The 24,034-nt window shown below is 34.1% G+C and overlaps 3 protein-coding genes across 9 annotated transcripts; all 3 read right to left on the bottom strand.

Annotated features, from left to right (window-relative positions):
- Nucleotides 1-1,106: 1,106 nt before the first annotated feature.
- LOC115977537 (serine/threonine-protein kinase SAPK4-like) lies at nucleotides 1,107-8,048 on the bottom strand. 7 transcript variants are annotated; one of them, XR_004088564.1, is made up of 10 exons: nucleotides 7,851-8,048; nucleotides 5,977-6,102; nucleotides 5,511-5,585; nucleotides 4,410-4,508; nucleotides 3,511-3,564; nucleotides 3,280-3,372; nucleotides 3,101-3,190; nucleotides 2,520-2,622; nucleotides 2,343-2,435; nucleotides 1,107-1,591 (listed from the first exon to the last, which is right to left on the bottom strand). XR_004088564.1 is itself a non-coding variant. In XM_031099432.1 (8 exons), the coding sequence occupies exons 2-8, from the start codon at nucleotides 6,094-6,096 to the stop codon at nucleotides 2,554-2,556; spliced, it is 600 nt and encodes a 199-aa protein (XP_030955292.1). In that variant the 5' UTR covers nucleotides 6,097-6,102; nucleotides 7,851-8,048; the 3' UTR covers nucleotides 2,519-2,553. The 7 variants fall into 7 exon arrangements, 1 of the variants encoding a protein (XP_030955292.1); XR_004088568.1 differs by lacking the exon at nucleotides 7,851-8,048 and adding an exon at nucleotides 7,785-7,799; XR_004088566.1 differs by lacking the exon at nucleotides 7,851-8,048 and adding an exon at nucleotides 7,349-7,761.
- A 2,372-nt stretch (nucleotides 8,049-10,420) lies between these two features.
- LOC115977533 (ATP phosphoribosyltransferase 2, chloroplastic-like) lies at nucleotides 10,421-17,293 on the bottom strand. Its single transcript, XM_031099428.1, has 11 exons — nucleotides 16,896-17,293; nucleotides 16,730-16,789; nucleotides 15,496-15,609; nucleotides 14,210-14,275; nucleotides 13,987-14,094; nucleotides 13,807-13,890; nucleotides 12,366-12,467; nucleotides 12,109-12,222; nucleotides 11,953-12,033; nucleotides 11,496-11,615; nucleotides 10,421-10,806 (listed from the first exon to the last, which is right to left on the bottom strand). Exons 1-11 carry the CDS (start codon nucleotides 17,109-17,111, stop codon nucleotides 10,711-10,713), a joined length of 1,161 nt encoding a protein of 386 aa, XP_030955288.1. The 5' UTR covers nucleotides 17,112-17,293; the 3' UTR covers nucleotides 10,421-10,710.
- Nucleotides 17,294-17,908: 615 nt separating this feature from the next.
- On the bottom strand, nucleotides 17,909-22,915 carry LOC115963635 (mediator of RNA polymerase II transcription subunit 22b-like). Its single transcript, XM_031082727.1, has 4 exons — nucleotides 22,754-22,915; nucleotides 22,406-22,653; nucleotides 18,812-18,877; nucleotides 17,909-18,329 (listed from the first exon to the last, which is right to left on the bottom strand). Exons 2-4 carry the CDS (start codon nucleotides 22,586-22,588, stop codon nucleotides 18,090-18,092), a joined length of 489 nt encoding a protein of 162 aa, XP_030938587.1. The 5' UTR covers nucleotides 22,589-22,653; nucleotides 22,754-22,915; the 3' UTR covers nucleotides 17,909-18,089.
- Nucleotides 22,916-24,034: the final 1,119 nt, after the last annotated feature.

The raw sequence follows: 24,034 nt of genomic DNA, 5'->3' as shown, positions 1-24,034 counted from the left end.
CAATTAATATAAAACTCAAATTTCAACCCAATAGCCCATTCACAAAAGCCCTCAAATTATCCAAGCCAATAACCCATACCGATGGTCAAAACAAGTCCCAGGATTGAAGAAGTTCAGATTTGGGTCGTGGTACTAATTGGTTCAACACGTAAGTAAAGAGGGAAGTTTTTTGGTCTATTTTTTGAGCCAGCCCAAAATGGAATACATGTGCCTAGCCCGTGAGGCCTAACTCAAAGCTACAGACACAATCTCAATCATGATAACCTGTATAGAATGCTTTTTCAAGATTGATAAGCTACGAGTGCCTACGACCGAGTACAACACTATATCAGATAGTGTATGCTTCAACACGTCCAATGAAGTATTTATTGATGGTTGCCTTGCAAACTTCCAGGCATTTTGTTCAAATTTTGGAGTGGAGATAAGCTAGTACCCTACAAGAATGCAGACACACAACAATAACAAAGAAATACATAATTTGTGTATTTTACATTTTTTTTAAAAAAAAAAAATTTGAATTAACCATTGGCATGACCAGATTAGTTCATTTTTGCTCCTATTCAGTATAGAACCTTCAATTACAGTCTCTTTATAACTCAAATGCAATTTGGGTGACATTTTGTTTCAAAAATAAACTTAGTTTTTAGTCTACGATTGATGCAAACCATTGGATCATTTAAATCAATTGAAACCCATTTTAATGCTTCTCAGCAACTTAACCATTTCATTCATATCCTCTTTACGCATGAACCAAACCCTTTCCTCCATTATCAAAAGTGCCACTGCCACCTCTGCCACATGAACCATGCTCTGCACTGCCTTCACTGACATTGCTGCAACAATCGACTTCATAACAATACGTTTCATTCCGTTTCATTTATAAGTATAATTTCAGCACAAAAGTTCACCAAACGTGGGAAAGAAGGGAGCAAATAAATTCCTCTTACTTCTAGCAAGTATTACTTTTGAGGTAGTTCAGGTACTAAAAAGGTTTACGCTTGGCAAAAAAGTGTGACACTCAATGTCACTATATTGGCAGAAACTTCTTGACATAGAGCTACAAAACTGGGAATAACGAAGCCTAATCAATGCGTACGTACACTCGCTTGAATAAAACTTGTCAAAGTGTTCTTCAAAACACTGAAATTTGTAGGGTTTTCAGTATGAAACCTACAGTCAATAATGCTAGTTTCCCACAATGATACTTCGAAATTTTGCACCATATTGATATACTTTGTAGATAGATGCCATATCTAAAGTAACATCAATAATAATAGTAAAAGTGATGTGGATTTTGTTCAGATAGTATCTAAAGTTCAAAGTAAGTACACAATTTTTTTGTTTAACTCACACAAGATCCACAAGATGAATCTTCATCTTCTTCTTCCTCCTCAAATTCAAAATATTCTTCCGTAACATTAGCATCCTCTGGTGGAGGAATTATGGCCTCTTCAACAATTATCACTATCTCTTCATCACTTTGGAGGGCAAATCTTGGATTTTCTTTCGTAACTTGAAATGCTTCTGCTAGTTTCCCTTTCAACTTCTTCTTAAACCACCGGTGCTTCATGATTTCCTCAATGGCAATCCTCTGCCCATAGGAATAAAAGAAAAAAGAAAGAAAGCAAACATGATATAAACAACTTCTCAATCTATTTATCATAAATGATGAGAAAGACTTCAAAATCAATGACAGAACAGTTGATTAACAAAAAATTAAAAAGAGATCAAGGACAAGGACTAAATTAAAAGATAATTCCCCTATAGGACCCATGTCTATCTCTTACACCTGTTAGGCAATAACGCCTTTTCTACACTCCAAAAAACGTGTCATACACACCATACTTGTGCCTTTTGAGTTACATAACACATTTAAAAAAATAAAATTGGGTTTCCAATAGTCTGTTGTTGAATCCAGCCAACCCTACATGTTGACTCCTAGGTTTTCTATCATGATTGGTACAAACTCCAAGCAACCTTGGGTGCTAACTCCTAGGCGATTGTTATTGTTGTTCTTTACTATTTTGTGTTGCATCAAGTTTTGGGTTTGTCTATAATGTTTGAGAAAGAGAGTGAAAACTAATGTCTATGATCGTAGAAGGCCATAATTTTTTTTTTCTTTTTTTGATAGATACAATTTTTCAAGAAACTATAAAACCTCAAATCTCCCAAGACATTTCAGATTCAAAAAAGAGCCCCCCCAGAGGAGGAGGAGGAGGAGGAGGAGAGAGGGGGGGGGGGGGGGGAACACAATGTTGTTCACATCTTTCCAAAGCAAGTTATCCAATTTATAAGCAAAGATCTGCAACTCAGGGTCATACGTAGTTACGACTGTTATGTACCTTTCGAGGATCTACAACAAGCATGCGAGCAAGGAGATCCTTAGAATCTGGAGATAAAGAGTCTGGAAGAGAGAATGGACAGGCATTTGTTTCCTGCATAAGAATGATAAAGGAAGCATTAAACTGCTAAAATAAGAAACATTAATTTTAAGGATGGCCAAAATGAAGGTAGATTACATAAACATTACTGGCTTCCCCTGTATCATTTGGTCTATACTTTGGGTGTTCCCCCCACCAGCATAGTATAAAGAATCACTCCACATGACCATAAATCTGCCAACTGAACAAACATGAAGAAAAATTAAATAGGACCTGCAAGGTAAATGGTATTATATCCTTTGCACCCAATATAAAAAAAGAAAAGAAAAAAGAAGATACTTCTCAAACAAGAGGGCAGAACATAGTTTAACAACTTTTTGTTCTTCCCAGGCTGGAGAAGGGCTTAACTGTTTGCCTTCTGAAAGTATCTCACAACTTCCATTGTATTCTTTCACTCATCAACCCATGTTAAATTCCAGTCCTTAAAACAGCACTCTAGCTCAAGAAATAATCAATTTTCATATATTTATAGGGAAACTTTATAATTCATAACAACCCATTGTTATTCAATTGTCTCAGATTCCTAGAATTAGAATACATGAATCATCTAAAAACAACGCAAATCCAAATCTGACTTATTAGTTACTAACAGCAAAATAAATAAATAAAAATGAAGTCTGTAACAAAGGCTTAATGCAAATTATAAGGAGACAACAAACCTTCCCATCATACTCTCTCGAACAAACCTCAGGTGCACTATATTGTGGAGTTCCAATTGCTGACTTGAGTTTTGAATGCATCCGATATTGCTACACAAATAAAACACATCAGAGGAAAACACAATTCACATATACCTGAGAGAAAAACTTCCCATAACAAGTTGAATCTGTAATTAAACCTTTGAAAAACCAATATCACAAATCTTCAAGCATGGAAGATCACTTCCATCTAATAAGATGTTCTCTGGCTTCAGATCTCTATGGCACATTCCCTTCAGCACAAAGGAAGTTAAGGAAAAAGTCAAAAGCAAGCAGAGAAAGGTAACAAATATAATTCTACATATCAGGACCTACATATATTTTCCTAAAACTGAAATATATATATATATATATATATTAGTTTTTATTACCTTAGTGTGACAGTAGAAAACTCCTGATATAAGCTGCTGGAAATAATATCTGGCCTGAAAATTTGCAAAGGAAAATAAGTGAATATAATTCATAGTCTAAAACTCTTTAGGGGATCTTCTACATAACTATTTGTATTTTTCTAAACACTTTGTGATCATCATTGTGTTTTAAATGTTGGGCTGTTAAGAAGCAACATTATAATAACATGAGTGTAGCTAAAATTAGAATGCTAGGATAAATAAATGGAAATACACAAAAAGATAGGATTCAAAATGAAGAAGTTCGCTTAAAGATAGGAGTAGCCCCTAAAGACATAAAGATGATGGAGATTCGCTTAAAATGATTTGCTTGGTTTGCTTTATTTGCTTTATTTTCTGCATTCCCATTTTCTCTCTTTACATGCTTTAGTTCTTTGTTGTTTATGCTTGCAATATTGAACTTGGTTAATCACGTGCATTGGACTAATTGGTAGTTTAGGTAAAAAGTAATTAAGCTATTAATATATATATATAAGAGAGAGATCAAAAATCACATTAGTAAAAGTAATAAAAAAAAGACCTGTCAATTAAGCGAATAACAAAGAGTATGGCCTTAGATCAAGCAGAATGCTAGAAAATGATATGAACGGCCGACCCTAACTAATCATGAACAAAGAGTAGTCTCATATTTTAATAAAATTGCATACTTAATAATAAAATAAAATAAAAAGTAAAATCCAACCAGCTGGACTGGAATCTAATATATGGAGATTTTTCAAATCATGCAAAAGATCCACAAACTATTTTTCTATTCTTCCTACACATTCTCAACAAACAAACATGATACTACAAACCCACAATCACAAAACCTGAAGTTTACAAAATTGGAGCTTGCTATCAGTCAAAAACAATGAACAAACCGTATTTTCATTAAGCCCTTTGATAAAAATTTTATTATATAGATCTCCACCCTTAGCGTACTCCATCACGATGCAGAGATAGGTTGAACTCAAAACCACCTAAAAATTCAAAAAAGCCGCAAATTACACCATTAAAAATAATAAAAATAGAATTCAAACTGTTTTTTATAAGTAATGAAAAAATAATTTTGAGATAAAAACAAACCAAGTACGCCATGGGCGTACTCAGGGACTAGTACAATCAATCTCTCAAATTACAATGCTCGACCAAATCTAAAAAGGTCAAACAAGGAGCAGAATGAAAAACAACACTCCAATCCAACAAAGTACAAAGAAAAAGGGGAAAAAGGCCTTAATTTCAAGGATAGACCATTCCTATCCCTCAAAACTTCTAGCATTCTGTTCCCACCAAAGACACCACATGATGCAATATGACACAACATTCCAAAAATCTATTGCAATGTCAGCCTAAGGTACCCTGCCAAGCTGAAAACATATCAACAGCCATCTTTGGCATAAACCATTGGAGACCAAACAAAACGCACACCATTGTCCACATCTCATAAGTTATAGGACAATGAATGAGAAGATGATCAGTTGACTCCCCACTTCTTTTACACATTCAGCACCAATCCTATACAATAATACGTCTCCGATACCATATAAATCGTGGAAGCCACTATAAGAGGGCAATCACCACACCACTAGTCATGCCAAAACTTCACTCTAGTACCATCCCCCACATCAAATTGAAGAAACCAGGAAATTTTCAACCTCCCCATCTTATGGATTTACAAAGACTCACAGGTATAGGGCCCGGGCCCCAGACACACCTTTAGTGCACCATCGCCCCCCCCCCCCCCCCCCCCCAAACAGTAAAAAAACAACATTCACACCCATATTTTGCCTCTATAAACCTCCTCCAAAGAACCTCCCCTTCAGTTCCATATCTTCACCAACCACTTCCCTAAATATTAGAATTCAAACTTAGCCATATATACTCCAACAAAACCCATATATATATATATATATATATATATGCATGCATGTATGTATTTATTCATTAAAAGAAAAATTAGCACATGCAACACAAGCACGTACCTCCTTGAATTGGATTACGTTGGGATGATAAAGCGATTTCTGGATTATGATTTCTCTAGCCAGATATTTATCAATCTACAACCAAAAATAAAAAAAATAAAACAACCAATCAGAAGATATATAAACACATACACATACAGTGAAATTGGAAAAAAACAACATCCAGGTATTAGTCCCAAAATTTTTGGGTTCTACTAAGCAGACTAATTACGGTTAGCCACATTCAGTGGATCCATTCATAATAGAGCAGCTGTGAACCCGACACATGTATAAGCTAAGCACAGACATACAAAGAGTTATATATCATTGAGCTCTTAAGGACCAAACTTTCAGTTTGTTTTAAGGTTATGATAATGCAAATATATATACAAGAATTTTGAGGCAAAATCAAAGTGTTTAAAAAAAATATATATATATATATATATATATATATATATATTTATGGACTGGGAAAAAAAGTATGTACCTGATGACCACGCTTAAAGCATTTCATGGCAAAGAGTTCCGTGGTCTTTTTGTTTTCCACGAGCCATACCTCTCCAATGCTCTCATACCCTAGATATTCAACTTGCTTGTACTTTTCCATTGTGTCCTAATGGAAGGAGGTAAAATATTTTCCTTCAAACAGTCACTCAAAACAAATAGAAACCAAATAAAATCAAAACAAAATCAAAAACCCTAAAAAGAAACAAGATCTGAAACATAAATCATAAATACTAACTCATATCAAACAATCAATGCATTGCACAAAGAAAATAATGTCACAACCAAAACCCCCCAAAATACCCAGATCCGAAAACATTAAAATCATAAACCATAGCTCATATCAAACAACCATTTACAGCCTTTATTTATTTATTTAAGTTTTAGTTTAAAAGCTCAAATTGATTTTTTTTTTTTTTAAACAAAGCGTTTGGTAAAAATTGTCAAAAAAGTGTTTTTGAAAAATCTGAGTGTTTGGTAACACTTATCAAAATTGTTTTTGAGGTGCAAATTACTAAAAAAGATAATATATATAGGAGAATCTTTTCATACTTATGGGTTTACCTACTTATTAATAATTTATAGTTTTGTTGAGAAGGCCAACAAAAAGGATTCAATTTGGGTCTAGTGTTCTGTGCATTGAACCCAATAGGATGCTGTCACGTGTTCAAAAATTGTCATGCTGTGGCATCTCACCGGGTCTCATGCAAAGGAAACACTAGACCTAAGCCTCTCCCCAACAAAAGTACCCAACTTTTTTTTACCCCCAAACATGGACCATTATACCATTCAAATTTACTTATGTAGAGGCTTAGGCACTCTCCATTGTAGATGTAACAACCCAAAATTTTAAATCCAACAAAAGTACCCAACTCTTTTTCTTTTCTTTTTTTCAAACATGGACCATTATATTATTTGAATTTACTTATGTGGAGGCTTAGGAACTCTCCATTGTAGATATCACCATAGTTTTAAAAACCGAACCAGACTGACCAGTTGAATCAGGAACCGACACCAAATTTGATCCAGTAAAAACCCAAAAAACTGAGAACCATGAACAAAAGCGGTTATTTGACCATATCAATTTTTAAAACCATGGATATCACGCCCTAGAATTTTAAATATAGAAATCCAATCTCAAGTCAAAATGTCTATAATAGAACTAAAATATGAAGTTTCATAATATCCAAAATTTATTCATAAATCCAAACGTATAATAATTCATTAAGCTCCAAATAACAAAATAATTTGGACTCCTAAGATAAAACATAAACAATAATACTCATGACTCTTAAGTCTTAAAACAAAGTTTAAACTTCTAATACATATAGATAATTCTTTAAGAGTCATCATACATTTCAAATCACAGTAATAGTCCACTTGATGATTTTGTGATCACGTCCTAACAATATCTTGTGACAAATATCTTGTGATAATTCTTTAAGAGTTATCATACAGCAAGTGTTAGAACCTTAGGCTCAGCCTCAAAGTTATCAGGATCCCTTTTTTAGGGTTCTTCAGAAGACGGGGGGAAAAACTTCCACAATAGAAGAAACTGTGTGATGAATTAACCTTTGGATCCGTAAAAGTTTGTGGCTATTTATCTATATATGTATATATGAGCAAGTTTATTTTCGAGTGAAAATTAAATAACCATTAATTCATTAAATCTGCAAAATCTAACAGAGAAAATTCATAATTCATGCGGCTTTTGTCAAACTCACACAGATCGTCAACTCCAAATCCAAAAAATATATATAGATGAAATTTAATAAAAATATGAATACATACGCAACTATATATATATATATATATACACACAGAGAGAGAGAGAGAGAAGGAGATGTGAAAGGATACCGCAGGGTTTTCAGTGGAAGGGTTTGGACACTTTCGCGAAAAAGTGCAGTGAAAACTGTGAGGGAAAGAATAAAAATAGAGAAGCGTAACAGATCAGAAAGTGCGTATATATAAGTTCTACCACCCTTTTAGGGTTCTTCAGAAGACGGGGAGAAACTTCCACGTTAGAAGACGCTGTGTGATGAATTAACCTTTGGATCTGTAAAAGCATGTGGCTATTTATATATATATATATATATATGTATATATGAGCTGGGCCGGCCCTAGGCTTAGGCCTGTTAGGCCATTGCCTAGGACCCCTTAATAGAGTAGGCCCTAAATGTGGGGGCAATTTTTTTTTTTTTTATATATAAATAATTTTTTTTTTACCATTAAAAAAGCTCATAGAATTAAGTAATGTTAGAAATAGCGATAAGATAAATTTAAATAAATAGGTCTTACAAATAGACGTGTTACTAATTACAAGTAATTCAAATAGGAAAATGTTAAAAATACTATAAATTTTACTACATAACTTTTATTTATTTAATTATTTTTATACAAAATAAAAAGTCTACTTTAGTCTAATCTAAATGTATATGTATACGAAACTCTCTTTTAGAAACTTAAATATCAATCATTACCCCCATACCTCACAAGAACTTATACTTGTGGAGTGATCACTACACCAAGGGTGCGTGGTAGTCTCCATAACTTTTATAATTTGATATGACAATGAATATGATAGATGGGTTTCAACAAACTATTGAATGCATTTTTGAATGAATATTTGTGATTGGTGATATTTCTTTGTAATTGTCATGTTGTAAATTTTATAATATTTCTAGTATTTTTGTAAGCCTTATGTCATTGATCATAATCATTACAACACCGGTTTGTAGTAAAATTTGTTATAACTTTAGCATTTTCTCAACAACAAAAAAAATCATATTAAAAAGTAAAAAGAATGGATTTAAAAAAATATATTATATAAAATGCTAATTAAATATTATTTAAGTGATAACATAAAGACCCTATTTGAAGATTTCGCCTTAAGCCTATGAAATGCTTGGCCGGTCCTGTATATGAGAGTGTTAATGGAAAGAGAGAAGCTCATGGAAATTTGAGCAATGGGTGGCTTGGGAAAGAGGGTTTTGCAATTGCAAGACTACAAAATATATAATGTAATCTTCTTGCTGACGCACCCATTCCATAAACCTTTTCTAGAGCCTTCACTTTCTTTTTCCTCTTGATTGATTGGACTGGAGAGTGTATTTTATTTTATTTTATTTTATTTTTATTTTTTTGAGAATGGGTTGACTTGTTGAGAATGTTCCATATATATATTGATTAAAGAGAGCCCAAGACCTAAACTGAATCATGCGAATTTGAAAGGCACTACGACGAAGCTTTACGATTCCAAATGACCTTGTCGAAGACTCAAGAACATACTCTCAAGACTACCAGTGAAGTCTCTCATGCGATTCAAGTGCGTATCCAAAGCATGACACACTTTGATCAATAGTTGCCAATTCGCTAAATCCCATTTTCAGAGAGCATCTCAAAACCCCAGATGCATGAACGTCCTTGTTTTTAGTAACAATTGTGTTTTATCATTAGGTTATGAAGCACTATTTCAAACCCGTGTTCTTGGTCAACCAGTTGATGTTGATTTTCAAGGTTTTCCATTGTGGGGTGAAGAATATGTTGAGACAAACTTGGCTTCTTGCAATGGCTTGGTATGTATTGAATTACATATAATAGGCGCAAACGTACATCTGAATATTTGGTTTGGAACCCTTCTGCCAAAAGTTACAAAAACATACCAAGACCAACATCAACACCTGATTCAATGTCTTGTTGGTTTTACCATTTTGATTTTGGCTATGATTATTCCACTGATAGTAAGGCCCTACCAGATTTTCCCTTTTGATATAAAAAGGATTGAGATCTTTTCACTCAAGACCTTTACTTGGAAGACAATTCTGGTGGATGTGGACAATATTTGTAACTACAGTGTTCCATTGATCCCAAATACTACCTACTGCAATGGGGCAATTTATTGGAGTGCTAGGAAATATGTGCAACCGTCAATCATTTATTTAGATTTAGCAGAGGAGATATTTCATGAGCTGCCATGGCCCGAATCTGTTTTGTATTACATAAGAGATGGATCATCAAGAAAACGTTTCTATACATCAAGTTTATGGGAGCTGGGGACTTTTGGAGAACACGTGTCTATCTGTGTGCACTGACAAATCCCGCAAAAACTTGTGTATTAAGCTATGGTTGATGAAGGAATCTTGGACTAGATTGGCGACCATTCCATATTTGGGCACTAGTTTGAGGCCTATGTGCGCGTCAAAGAATGGTGAAAAGGTTTTAAAGCGGGAGACAGAAGTTAAACGTGTTGGAATGAGTTTAGAATGCTATTACAAATTGATAGAATACAATTTGACAGATTAAACCTATACTGGTACATTATATGATCCCAACCCAAAAATCGAGGCAGCTACATATGTTGAAAGCCTTTATCTGCAATGATCGGCTTGATGTGGGAGTGAGAATAATTAAGATGAAACAGCAACCCATCATGTCCACAAGTGAGCTATAACAACCAAATAAACTACAACTAGTCGTATGCCTGTGCAACATACATTACAGAGCAATAAACAAAATATATGTAAACTAAAAAAAAAAAAAAGTCAATAATATAAATATAAAAAATAAGATCACAAAAATTGCTTGAAAAATTTCATTACTAAAGTACATCGTGTATGATCAAGTCTGCCTTCTAGCTGGTATGAGCACAAAAAACTCTTCAACATTGATGCAAACAGCATAGCTGCAATAACATGCTCAACACAATTACTACAATGGACTAAAGTCCAAGTTTTCTGAGAAGCTCGTGCCATCTTGGAGTCTCTTCATCAAAAATGTAGGTCAAAGGAGAAACAAGAACTCCACTGCCTCCAACCTGCATCAGCCAATATCCAAACAACTAAGTTTGCAGGTGGATTTCTGGACAGGGAAACTCAAATCAATGTGGAACCAGATACAAAAATCCCTAGAGAGATGAGAGATGCCAGAAAATAGTGTCCTTGTCTTTTAACATATATTATATAGTTCTATACAGAAGATGGGCACAGATATTTCTTATGAGTTCAGAATCTACACGTTAAGTCGCAAAACTCAGTAACTGGTGCTACATAAACTGGACAAACCTGCATGTCATACCAGGTTAAGTTGAACCAACCTGTTTAAAAACAAGCTGGTTTCAATTGAAAAGGTCAAGACATTTGTTTCTTACGAAATACCTAGCTTGTCCATACATTAAAAGATATTATCAATCCTAGGGGGGAGAGGTGAACCTTTCAAAAGCTGGTTAATTCTGTAAAATTATCCATCAGAGAAAGAGCAGATACCTCACAGATCTAAAACATTTGCTACTCTAGTATTATCTTTTAATCCAAAAGGCTAAACACTAGTCTAATGGGAAAATATCAATCCAAGCCACAAAATGACACACAAGTCTGAGCCAAAGAACTAACATTTTCCTCATGACACATAAGGAGAGACAGAAACACAAGCATACGTACAAATAATTAATATTACATAGAGATAAAAAAAATGAACTTGTAAAAAAAAGATAATAAAAAGGCTCACCGCTCTCAGTTGTTTTACAGACTTGTACAATGCCTTTTTGGGTACACATATGACTATGGCAAAGTAATCTGAGGCTACCTTCCCATCACGTTTACGAAATACTGGATTTACAGTAGGTCCCTGCACAAATATAACGGATTAAGAAAAGCTCTTGAAATTCAGGAATGGTGATTAAAAATCCAAATCATGATTTGTGATTCACTCATCCAAATATGAAAACTAAAAATGGGAAACCTTGAGGGCGATTGAGGGCTTTGCTTCTTACTTTTTTTTGGAAATTTTGGATCTTAGATTTTTATTTTTTTTGTGTTCTTAGATTTCTTTGTGCCTCTCTTTATACTTCCAGTGTACTAGGGCCAGAGCCTTTCCATTTTAAAATTTTTTATTACTTATAAAAAACCACTGGGGGAAACTTAGTTGGGAGAAGGAAAGTGATTGATTTCATTCCAAAGCACACCTGCAGTCCAGATAATGATGGCTGACTCAGTATTCTCTCAGCCACTTCCTCTGCACTACTTCCCCTCATGTTTGCAGTAACCTGCCAGTTAAGTGTGTAAGCACCATAAAACTAAATTTAAATAAAATGCAGCCCCAGCAGAAGAACATGACATACTGTGAACTGACCAACAGCCCTCAAATGTGCCTCCAATCTTTCAAGAATCTCATGCGTTATGTCCAATGTACCTTTCCTCTGGATCAATGCTTTCCGGCTTGCAACAAGAACAGCCTGAAGAATGTTGCAAGACAAGATGTGATAAAGACAAAATGCAAAATTAACCGTGTCACAAAAGCAGTTGCCTGAAGTCCCTCTTTTAAGAGCATTCTAGAAACTACAAAATCTGATGCTTGGCAAGGTCCAAGATAGCTAACCTGGCTTTCCAACACAATTCCGCATTTAATTTCTTTCAAGTTGTTTTCTTTCAGTGTTGTTCCACTACTCACAAGGTCCAAAATTGCATCAGCTATGCCCATCTGAATTTACAGTAAAGACAAGTGGTCTATATAAAATTCATGTGGAGATAGCATGTATTTGTTAAGCAGTCAGCTACACTTGATAACACCATTATCCAATACAAAATTTCCATTTTAACTAGTGACATCATTATCCAAACCATGAATGTCTTAAACCAAAAGGCAACATATTCCACGGGAAATATTATGTAACAAAATGAATTATTTTATTCATATTTTAATTGCTTTACATACAGAACTGTCACCCAAGACCCGCAACTTTCCTTCAGAAGCCATTGCATACAGCTCTATGTTATGACAACTTCAACCAATTGGATATTTGAAGTGCTGAATCTTATTAAGGCAAATATTGCAGAAAGAGCTATAACATGACAACAGTTTGAACAAAACAAAACTAAACCATATATGATCATCTGTGTCATTTGTGATCCACAGCTCGTCGAAGCATTCAGGATTTTTAATTTAGGACATGTTTATCAACATTTTAGTGAGCATTATGCTCATCACCTAAAAACAACAAAAGAAAGAATGATGGGTAAAGAGGAAAAGGGTCATCATTTTTTTTTTTTTTGGATTGGTAATAAATACTTTATTGAGAAGAGTACATCGTGTTCACAATAGTGAACAAAATGTACTTGAAGGGTCATCGTTTTTTCTTTCTCTAAGGAGAAGAAGTGGAGAGAATTCAAGGGAAGACAAGTAAGGTGTCCAACGAAAATCGATTATTTCAAGGTTTCTTACCATTTTTATTTTATTTTATTATAAAACTAACAGAAGTCAAAATAGAAAAGTAGCCAAGCTCGGTCACGCAAGCTTGTGATCCAGTCTAGGGTGCATTATGGTGGGTTTGAAGAGTTAACAGTCAAAAACAAAACAAAACCAAAAAAAGAAGCGGAAAGTAGCATCTAAATTGCACTATACAACTGTATCCTTTCATGTGAATTAAGGTCAGCTATGCATTCACTCCACACCCCTCCTCCAAAGGAAAAAAGCCATATTTTCCTTTTAAGAAACCTGTGAAGCCAACAGTTTGGACTCCTCTGTCCGAGACAGCCTTCCCCGTTGCAAAAATTCAGTTCCCGAGAACAAAAGAAATTCTAAGCCTCTTCCCCGAGAACAACATGCATTGTGCTAATATATGACAAGGGACTAGATCAACTATCTCAATGGACAGCAACAATTCAGTTCTAAATTGAGGAAAATGAAAATAGAAAAAAGAAACAAAGAAATATGCAAATCATAGAGGACAGCAACAATTCAGTTCTAAATTGAGGAAAATGAAAATAGAAAAAAGAAACAAAGAAATATGCAAATCATAGAGAAAGAATGCATTTCTCACCGCAGGAGCTGCCTCCAGTGCTCCATCAGCAGTTGAAAAAGTCACATACTTTAGTCCATTTTCTATCATAAATTTAGGACCTAGCTGTGCAGAAGGATAGGGCCAAAATTGAAAATATCACAAAAATAAAAAAATAAACTGAACTTTTCATAATATAATAAAATGAAAGACAGATCATACGTAGGTGAATCCAGTAGCAACTCGCAGAGGCTTTTCAGCAGTCCATTGAGGCATTTGTGCTAGCTCTTTTAGAGAATTTATGTTCTCAAAAATCCCATATTTGGGAATCTGAAAGGGCAAGGGATATACCAAGATTGTTATGATCGGTGATATACCAAGATTATTAACAGTAAAATTTATGAGATAAGCAGTAAGTTTCAGTTGGCTATCTGCAAGAACTTACAGCCAGTGATAAATGGCAGTCCCCATACTCAAGAGCATCATGAACAAGAATAAGATCTTCATTCCCCTGACAGCAGGAACAAAAATGATGAACTTTTAATGGTAATGCACTTCCTCATACCAATCCTTGATAAGAAAACAAGGACTATTTTTTTTTATAAGTAAAAGAATTTCATTAAAAAAAAGGAGCAAAAATAAAAGCACTATCCTAGTACACAGGGTATACACAAGAAACAAGGAAATTTTGCTAGTTAAATTTCATAATGAGTCCATAATCTGCTGCTAATTGCAACTCTTCCCTTTGATAAAAGTATCAGACCCTTTACTAACAATCCACCTCTATGAGTATGGCAGAGCATCTACCAGCTAATTACAGGATCCCATTGCATTTATGTGTCTGTAACCCCCAATATGGAGGGTCTTGGAAGCATTCTGCCTATTTTCCAAGGTGTAAACTACGTGCACAAGTTTCTATTGAGGTAATGACAAAGGGAGGAATGCTTCACATAATTAGAGTGTTCATTGGATGCACGTGTGTGTGTTTAAGAGATTAAATTCTTCCCTAAAACAAATCTTACAATTTTGCTCTGGGTTCTAATCCATGCTTGAGTATCTTACCCCCAATTTTTTATGAATAAGAAAATTTTTATTTCAAGGAAATACATCAGATCAGTATAATGACACCATAGAAGCACAGCTGGAACAGCCAGAAACACAGAAAAAACACAGTAACACATAGCAGAGAGCAAAAGAAAGTGACAAAGCATGCTTGAGTATCTAACCTTATATGGGCATTTTGAATTACTCCAGATGGTAGCATTGAGTACTCAACTTAATAGGCATTCTAAATAACTTTAGTAACATTGAGTATCCAATCTTAATGGTTTATAGATCATTGATTCTGAAGATGTCATAAACTAGGTTATGATCAAACATCCAAACAAACCTAAAGTTCAATTTTTATTTCTTTAATATACATATACACACACACACACTTGTGCACACTCTACAAGCATTTTCCTCATCAAAGTAAAGGATACTTTTTCAAACGTATGGCCTTCAAACTAACAACCGAGAGAGAGAGAGAGAGTGACAAACTTCTAAATGAATATACTGGTAGGAAAATTACTCTTAAGGAAGAAAGGAGAAGGCATTTCAGTTTTTACTTTTCAACTTATAAAGCAAAATATTGTCACTATGCCCATATATATGTAAACATCAAAAGAACACCCAGGGACCCAATTACCCAAATAATGAATCAGAAACAGTTCATAACTTAATGCTTACCTGGCCATATTCACTGACTGTATCAAAACCCACAATACCAAGGTCTAGATCTCCAGAAACCAATTTCCGAACAATGTCTTTTGGCCGCTGAAACCAAACTTCCAAATTGGCAAGCTGTAAAACACATGGGTATTAAAAAATTTGGCTACAGAATGTATCTAGGATTAACTATTTATATTATTGGTCAGTCACACAGGCATCCAATGGGCTTGAACCCAGGAAGTGCCATTATAATTGATTGACCTATGAATTATTGGAGCACACGATAGCACAAACATGAGACAATTTTAAAAAAAAATTCCTATACATGTCTTTTCCATTGTTAGCTTTTCAAGCAACTCATACAAATTAATTCAAGCAATATGACACATACCCCACTGGACATGCCCAAAAACGCTAGGTCATATTACTGCATTGGGCAACATTATATTCTGAGCAAACATCTAAGAATTTTTTATATATAGATTAAATTTTTTCTTAGTTCATTTATTTATAAACTAAACCAAACACACTAAACATGGCTAAAGTTGGGCATGACTCAAGTCAGGTTAATTGAGTCAAATGACACTGGTAATGAGACTATTGCTGCATGTTGTAAAAAGGAAGGGAAGATCAACTGGGAATGCAATCACAGTATTCTTTACTTAAACAAGTGTCAGACTCAAAACCAGTTGCTTATAAAGTATCAGTTAGAACAAACGAGTAAAATCAATCTCAGCAATCCTTCAGAATTATCACTGATTCCTGATTTTCAACAACAAAATGTCATTTCTAAGGCCAAAAAACTAAATTTGATCACGTTTAGTCCCTAGAAAACTAAATTTGATTGCTTTTAGTCTCTAAAAAAATTTATAGTTATCGATTTTAGTCCCTAAAAAACATAACCTAATCATTTTTAGTCCCTAACAAGCTTAAAGTAATAGTTTTTAGTCCCTAACAAGCTTAAAGTAATAGTTTTTTGTCCCTAACAAGCTTAAAATGATTGTTTTTAGTCCCAAGAACTTAAATAGATTGCTTTTAGTCCCTCATAAACTTGAAATGATCAATTTTCGGTCCCTAACAAACTTAAAAGTGGTCACTTTTGGTCCCTAATAAACTTGAAATTATCAATTTTAGTCTCTAGAAAACTAAAATCGCTCATGCACAAAACTTTAGGGACCAACAATGTATTTAAGCCTATTTCTAATTCTCACAAATGCAATTCACAAAACAACAAGGTAACGCTTTCGCATACCTGAGGAATTTGCGCAACGTATTGTCGTGGATTCACTTGCTTCACAGACAATTGACAATCCTTTCACACAAACAAAACAAAAGGTTATTAAGAAATTTCAATGCAATGCAATTTTCTCCGGAACCAAACAGAGAGGAAAAAAAAAAAAAAAAAGGACAATGCGTACTTTGAGAAGATCTAGTGTATCGGAGGCCATGCGGCCTTTGCTAGGTAAACCGAATCGGATCTCGGTTCGCTGGGGGATCCGAGCGTCGAGCACCGGTCCGTTCACCAGCTCCACGTGGGACTGCTGCGACGGAGCGCAGCACACCAAAACGGTGCGTTTGAAGGGGAATGAAGACGTTGAGCCTGAGAGGCATGGCTGGAGCATCGACATGGACATTGCTTTTTCGCTTTGCTACAGCTCGAGCTCTGTGTGTGTGTGACAGTGTTTGAAAGAGGGAGAGAAATGATTGAAACGCCGCCGCTTGAGAGGAAAAATAGGCAAAAATAAATAAGAAAAGATTTTTTGAGGTATATACTCTGAACCGGTGACGTGTGTGGGGTTTGGATTCATTGACATTTAACATTACAAAAGTACCAACTCAAGATATATCACGAGTTTTTTAAGTTTATGTTTATCCTTGTGGAGAAAAAAAATACACTTTGTCGGTCGGATAGGTTCATTTACTTATTTAATTATGGTTTATCCTTTGTATTATATTTCGTCCCTATTTTTTCAATATCTTGTCAATTTAAACTTTACCATTATTTATTGAAAGAAAATTATTGACTTGATAAACAGTTAAAATAAAAAATTAATTTCCATTGATATAGCAATAAAATATTTTTTTTTATTTTGATTGTTTGTTACATCGACAATTTCCATCAAAGAAATAACTGTACAAACTAAATTAACATAACATTGGAATGTTAAGAACTAAATTGATTTACTAAATTAAAATATGATTTAAAGGATATAGACCAATTTAGTTTACCTTTTAATTATTTTCTATAGCTAATTTTGCATATGCGTTTAACAAATAAACTATTTTTTTTTTTTACTAAAACAAATAAACTATCATATGTAGGTTTTAATTAACTAAACTTGTAAAAAAAAATTTGTAATAGATTATCTCTATAAAAAAAATAAAATAAAAGAAAAAACCTAATTAACTCTTTCAAAAAAAATTTGGCTCAAAGCATCCAAACCAACATGAATTATGTTACATTGATAGAAAACACATGTAAGGCTACATTTGTTTTTTCAAATGATTAAAAACTGATCGGATCAAATTGGTAAACTAAAGTAGAACTAGAAATCGCAGTACTTAAGAGTAGAATCAAATGGTGATTAGCATGCTTCTCTTATGCCACCCATTCACAACTGCGGAGTATCACTAGCCCTGTCTGCCGAAGAAAAATAATGCAATTCAAGCTCCTTGAGGCTGGCAGCTGCCTCCTCTCCAATTCTTGCCAGCATGTGGTCTGTCTTCTCTGCCTGTTGATTAAACTCAGCTGTTCTTTGCTCCACATGGTCATTAAGGGATGCAAATCCAGAGAAGATTGCGGTTTGCTTAAGCTCTGATACCAACTTAAGTAGAGAGTCAGCTGTCTGAACCTATAATTGAAGATGTTGGTGTTCAGTAACTAAAATAGAATAAGGCTTAGATAGTCTTAACAGTAAAAATAATAATAATAAATTTTTAAAAATCCAAAATTTTAAATCCATTATCAACAACCTTATTTTTAGCAAGTATCTCATTATCTCAGTGAAAAGAAAAGAAAAGAAAAAAATCTATATAAACTCGTATCGTCTAAGAAATTCAATAGCTCAATGGGAGATGCATCCTTGAGTTCTTCAATTTTTTATGGGCAAGTGTATGGCTTTGTGGTGCGTGGAATCTCTCTAAATCCCTTAAAAAGGATATGCAAAAAAGAAACTCACAAACTGCATCCCAAACTTTCCTTTTGCACCACAACAATCTTTCCAAGATCTAAATCTAAAAATAGATGAATGAGATTTCAATTTTAAACTATATATACATGTCTACATTCTTGTGCATGCTCGCATGAGTGAGAGAGAGTTGTAACTGTTCTTACCATTCTAGCTGCACGCATCTCCATCATGAAAGCTTCTTGTGAATTTCTGACAGGAAGATCATTCACCTACATTAAGCAAGGTTCCATGAAAATAATCACATTAAACAAAACTTCTAAGAATATATATGTTCAAATTTTCAGTAATAATTAAAACATAAACCAAAAGCTCAGGTTACTTCCTTAGAAAAAACCAATTAAACAAGCGGGTTCTAGATCTAAACTACTCAACTCTGGTATATTTGGATGGGTTCTTAATTGTTCGTTTAATTTTCACATTTTAAAAGGCAAGTTTGTTAAGAAGCACTTCCCAAAATTTGAAAAGGCCTTATGTCCCTATAGCTCCCTTTCCTGATTTTACACCTTGGCAATTATAGGGAAGAAGGCTCCCTTCCATTCTAGAGATTAAAAAATTATAATACATTAATAGCAATTAGTAGGTATAAGGTTCCCTTCCCTTCTAGAGACTAAATGATCCTCACTGATCCCAGAGACAAGGGGGCACCCACCAAATGTAACAAAACATCAAAATACGAAGTTCTAGCTTCATACCAACTTCAAGAGCTAGTTAACAACAACATCAGTAACTAAGTTCACTCAATCAAGGCAATGAACTAGTTGGCACAAAAAGCCAAAGTTCAAAATGTGCAAGCACTGGCTGGGAGGTGATTATCTGCAAAGGCATCTTTCCCTTTTACCAATAAGCAAGAAAATTTCCTCGGTAATGAGTTAGCCCATTGTTTCCTTAGCAAAGTGTAGGCAATGCAGTAGTGATACAATGAATTAAATGAAAATGCCCATGCCTACTTGCTTCACTTGAAACTATGCGTTCTTAGATCTTTGTTTGATTGGTTGAGGAATATTAGGTATGTTTGTTGTTCTCTTTTAGAGCTCTTGGATCTTTTTAATTTTAGGTCTTAATTTGTTGGGTTGCGCTTGCATACTTCTCATGTATTCAGGCTTCGCCTTGTTTCTTTGAAATAAAATTTTAGTACTTATTAAAAAAATTAAAGAGAGTGCAAGAACTTCCATGGGAAGTAATTGTAGCTAAATATGATCTTTTAGCAGATGAATGAATTGAAATTTTGAGTTTTGTTGAGTTTTATTACACCAGTGTTGTTAAAAGCGCGCTTAAACTTTTGCCTCAAAAGCTAGGCTCATTCAAAGAAGCGTGCCTTTTTGGAGCTTTTTTATATTTTTCAAAAAAATAAACCAAAACTAAATTAAAACTATAGGATCTTGACATTATTGATATAAAACATTGATTGACATATTTTTAGTGTAACTTACTTATTAAAAAAATATATATATATTTTGAGTATAACTTGTCCTAAAACCCAACCCACAACCTCCCAATTCTTCTCTATTTTTATTTTTTCTCCTTGAAACAGTAACCTACCTAACTACTTCTTATTCTATTTTTTTCCCTTTTGGATATCTGCTTGGTACCAATTATCATGTTGCAATGTCCTCATATTCTTAGCTCATTCATGAAAAAAAAAAGTATGATATAATATATGTGGTAATTGTTTAGTTACTTTAGTGGTTGATGTTGAACACAGCAAACTAATTCTTATAGGGTTATAGTCATTAAGTGATTAAATTATTAACTAATAGAGTAAAATACTATTTTGGTCCCTAAAATTTAATGAAAGTTTGTTTTTCATCCCTAAATTTTAAAAAGTTCATTTTTCATCCCTAAACTTTGTAAAGAGTTTTTTTAATAGTTTAGAGACACAAATAGGGATGAAAAAAGAAAATTTTCCAATAGTTTAGGGATGAAAACAAACTTTTAGTAAAGTTTAAGGACATAAATAAAACAGTTTCAATAGTTTAGGGATGAAAGATGAACTTTTCAATAGTTTAAGGATGAAAAAAGAACTTTTAAAATTTTAGGGACAAAAAACAAACTTTTGTTAAAATTTAGAGACCAAAATAATATTTTACTCTAACTAATATTACTAATTAGTCATAGCCTCATAGGGCAATATGGATATAGGAGATTTAAGAAAGGATATTAGATGGAAGTACTCATATCTAGCTTATCCAAAAAAAAATGACTTGACTTGCAATTTTTGTGTTAAAATTGTAAAAGTAGGGCATATCTAGTGTTATATGAATTATATAAAAAAATTTATTTCAATTTATATGAGAAATTGATCATTTGATTGTTGCATTTCTCATTAATAATTATTTTTTTAAAATGTGACCTTCACTTCAATCAGGTGTGCACTTGCGCTTTGCGCTTTGTGCTTAGGCTCCAAGAGGCCTGTGCGCCTAAGTGCGCCCCTCGCTTTTACCAACATTGTATTCGACTCCCTCCCCTTCCCCTCCTTCTTTCTTACCTTCTTTCTCAATTCTCTCTTGCTGATATTCTCAAATCCACTCTCTGTCCCCCTTGCTAAGTTCTCAGCATTCTCATTCTATCTATTTCCTAACTGACTTAATCTGATGTCCAACCAAATCAGATTATTTCTCCCCACTTCATATCCTGTCTCTTTGCCAAATCTTCCCCTCTTGATTCCCCCCCCCCCAAGTAACACAGCCTTGTAATCCTAAAGTATCAAAGGCTTTCATTCATCAACTGACCTCCTAGATAAGTTGATATTGGGTAATATGGGATCTATAAAACAACTATTCAACACAAAACAAAAGCTTCCATTAAAAATGACATGTTGATACCAATGATAGGCACAAGCTATGCTACCGAGGCTAAGGATGATGGGAACAACCATTTGTTCAAATCTTAGTACAGATAAGAAGAAAACCACAAGATAAGGCTAGTCAGTTCAATCTGTTAAACTACCACTTAGTACCAAAACTTTATGCTGATAGGAAATGGCAAATTTAACCACTTGACCATCATCCTAACACTCCCTCTTGGGTGTGAGCCCACCTTTAGTCTGTTTGGATTGAGGGGGAAGGAGGGGGAGTAGGGTAGAGCTAACTGGAAATTAGCCTAATTCTGGCCAACTATATTCTACTTCCCTCCACTCTCCTTTCCTCCCTCCTCAATCCAAATGGACTAGAAATGTGACGTAAAGTGGAGACATGGTTAGACTTTAGGACTACCTACTTTGATACTATGTTAAACTACCCCTTTAGTTTGAAAAACTTAAGCCAATAGAGCATGATAAATTTAATCACTAACCATTATTCTAATACAAACAATGCATGTGTTAATGAGAATAAGCATGCAACCAACCAAGACAAACAAAACAACCATTTTAAAGCTAGATACAAATCAACAATGCTAGGACCCCAACAAATTACACAAATTTTGTCACAACTATATGTGAACCCACATAGACCAACCACTTTTTCTCCACCACTCAAGTTGTGACAAAAGTTGTGTAATTTGTCGTGGTCCTAGCATTTTTCGATACAAATTCTTGGTTAAATTTGTTGATAGTGAAATGTAATAACTCAATTCATAAATCAAGCAATTTAACATTTGAGTGTAGCACAGGTTTCCATGATTAAGCAAGGAAGATCCAAAAGTTTTGTCCAATAAGACCCACAAAGACTTAAAATTTTAATAACCCAGTTAGAAAAGCTTAGCAAAAAAACATCAATGTAATACAAATATTTGAATACCCGTGAGACATTGACGAGGTGGGTGAAGTTGTCAACGATGTTGCCAATATCGGCTTCGACTCTTTGTAGTAAGGTCTTCTGCTTTTGAGCTGCTGCTGCCGTTGCAGCCGCGGTGGGTCCACTTCCGCAACTGCTGCTCCCACTTCCGCCTCCACCCACTCCACCTGCTCCGCCTTTATTCATTCTCTCTCTCTCTCTAGGCACTCTCACACAAACGAAAGCCTGAAATGGCTAACTTGGGCCAAATTCTGTCCTGGCCCAAAAAAGACAAATAGAGGTTAGGCCTAGAAGAAATACAAAATCAACAGCAAAGAGGAACGACGTTAGAGTGGAAGGGACGATTTCGACCTAAGCAGTGGAGTGGCGGTGGTGGAGGGTAGGGGGTGGACAAGCATGACGGAGGAAGGCAAGGACGATAGTGGCAATGGAGGCACGCCGCCGATTGATTTCCTCTCTCTCGTGGGTTTGTGTGAGACTATGGGTTGAGTTTGGTTTAGGAAGAAATCGAGTCAGTCTATGTGGAGAGATATTAGGAGAGAAAAACAGATAATTTTTTTTTTTTTGGAGGAACAGAAAAACAGATAAAATAAGTAGAAAATTTAGCTACAAAATTGGTTGTATCCTAAAATCACAGTCTTACTCAATATCTTTCACATTATTACATATTTTGAAAATCTAACAGTTGGATTGCATATTCTTTATGTTTTTAATACACATATCAAATTTTGTGCTAATTGGATATTATTTACTTTATGATCTATAAATTTATATTTTATGCATAATTTTAAACTACAAAAAATTGCAATTTAAAAAATTTATTGATGACATGGTTATTGATATTTAATTTTATAGAAATTTTGTAAGCATTGAGGATATAAGAAGAAAATGTAATCCAACGGTGGATTTGTCAAAATTTACTCCCAATAAAAAGATATTGAGTAAAACTGTAACTAATTTTGTTGCTAAACTTTGTCTATAAAATAATTCTAGTAAAGAAAGATTAAAGTAATAATGAAGAAAATTGTATTTAAAAAATAGTTAGATAAAATACTAAAATTGGTTGCTCTCCAAACCATGTGAAAATTTGGCTAAATTATTGAAGATGCTCTAATTAATGTTACCCCTATTTGGTTATCAATGGGATGGATTTATTTTTTCTTTTAATTTTTTGAATTCATTTTTAGTTTATCAATTCTTGTATTTATTTTCTCTATCCAACCCATTTCATGTTTGGCATTATTTTCTGGTCTAGTTTTTGCTTCTTCTTCTTTTTTTCACTTTATATTTTTCAATTAAAAATTCAACACAATTGAGAGAGAGTGTGTGTTTTTTGATGGGACAAGTCAATGTTAGTGGGATCCATAGATTTGATTTTTTTTACAAAAATACAATTGTTTTCATTTTTAAGAAAATGAAAACACCAAAAAGTTGTATTTAGTTTTTATATTCAAATCCTATTTTTTTGGATACTGAAAATGAAAACTGAATACAAATACAAAGTCAAACAAGTTTTTTAGTAGTGGGTCCCACGAAAACTTGAAAATGAATACATAATGCACCCCCTTTCTGCTAAAATCAAACAGGCCTAGTGTTACTAAAACTTTAAATATATTCAAGTTGTTCCTTAAG

This window comes from Quercus lobata, chromosome 2 (genome assembly GCF_001633185.2).
Source record: "Quercus lobata isolate SW786 chromosome 2, ValleyOak3.0 Primary Assembly, whole genome shotgun sequence".
In the NCBI taxonomy this organism is placed as follows: Eukaryota; Viridiplantae; Streptophyta; class Magnoliopsida; order Fagales; family Fagaceae; genus Quercus; species Quercus lobata.
This window is presented reverse-complemented; position numbering and strand designations above follow the sequence as displayed.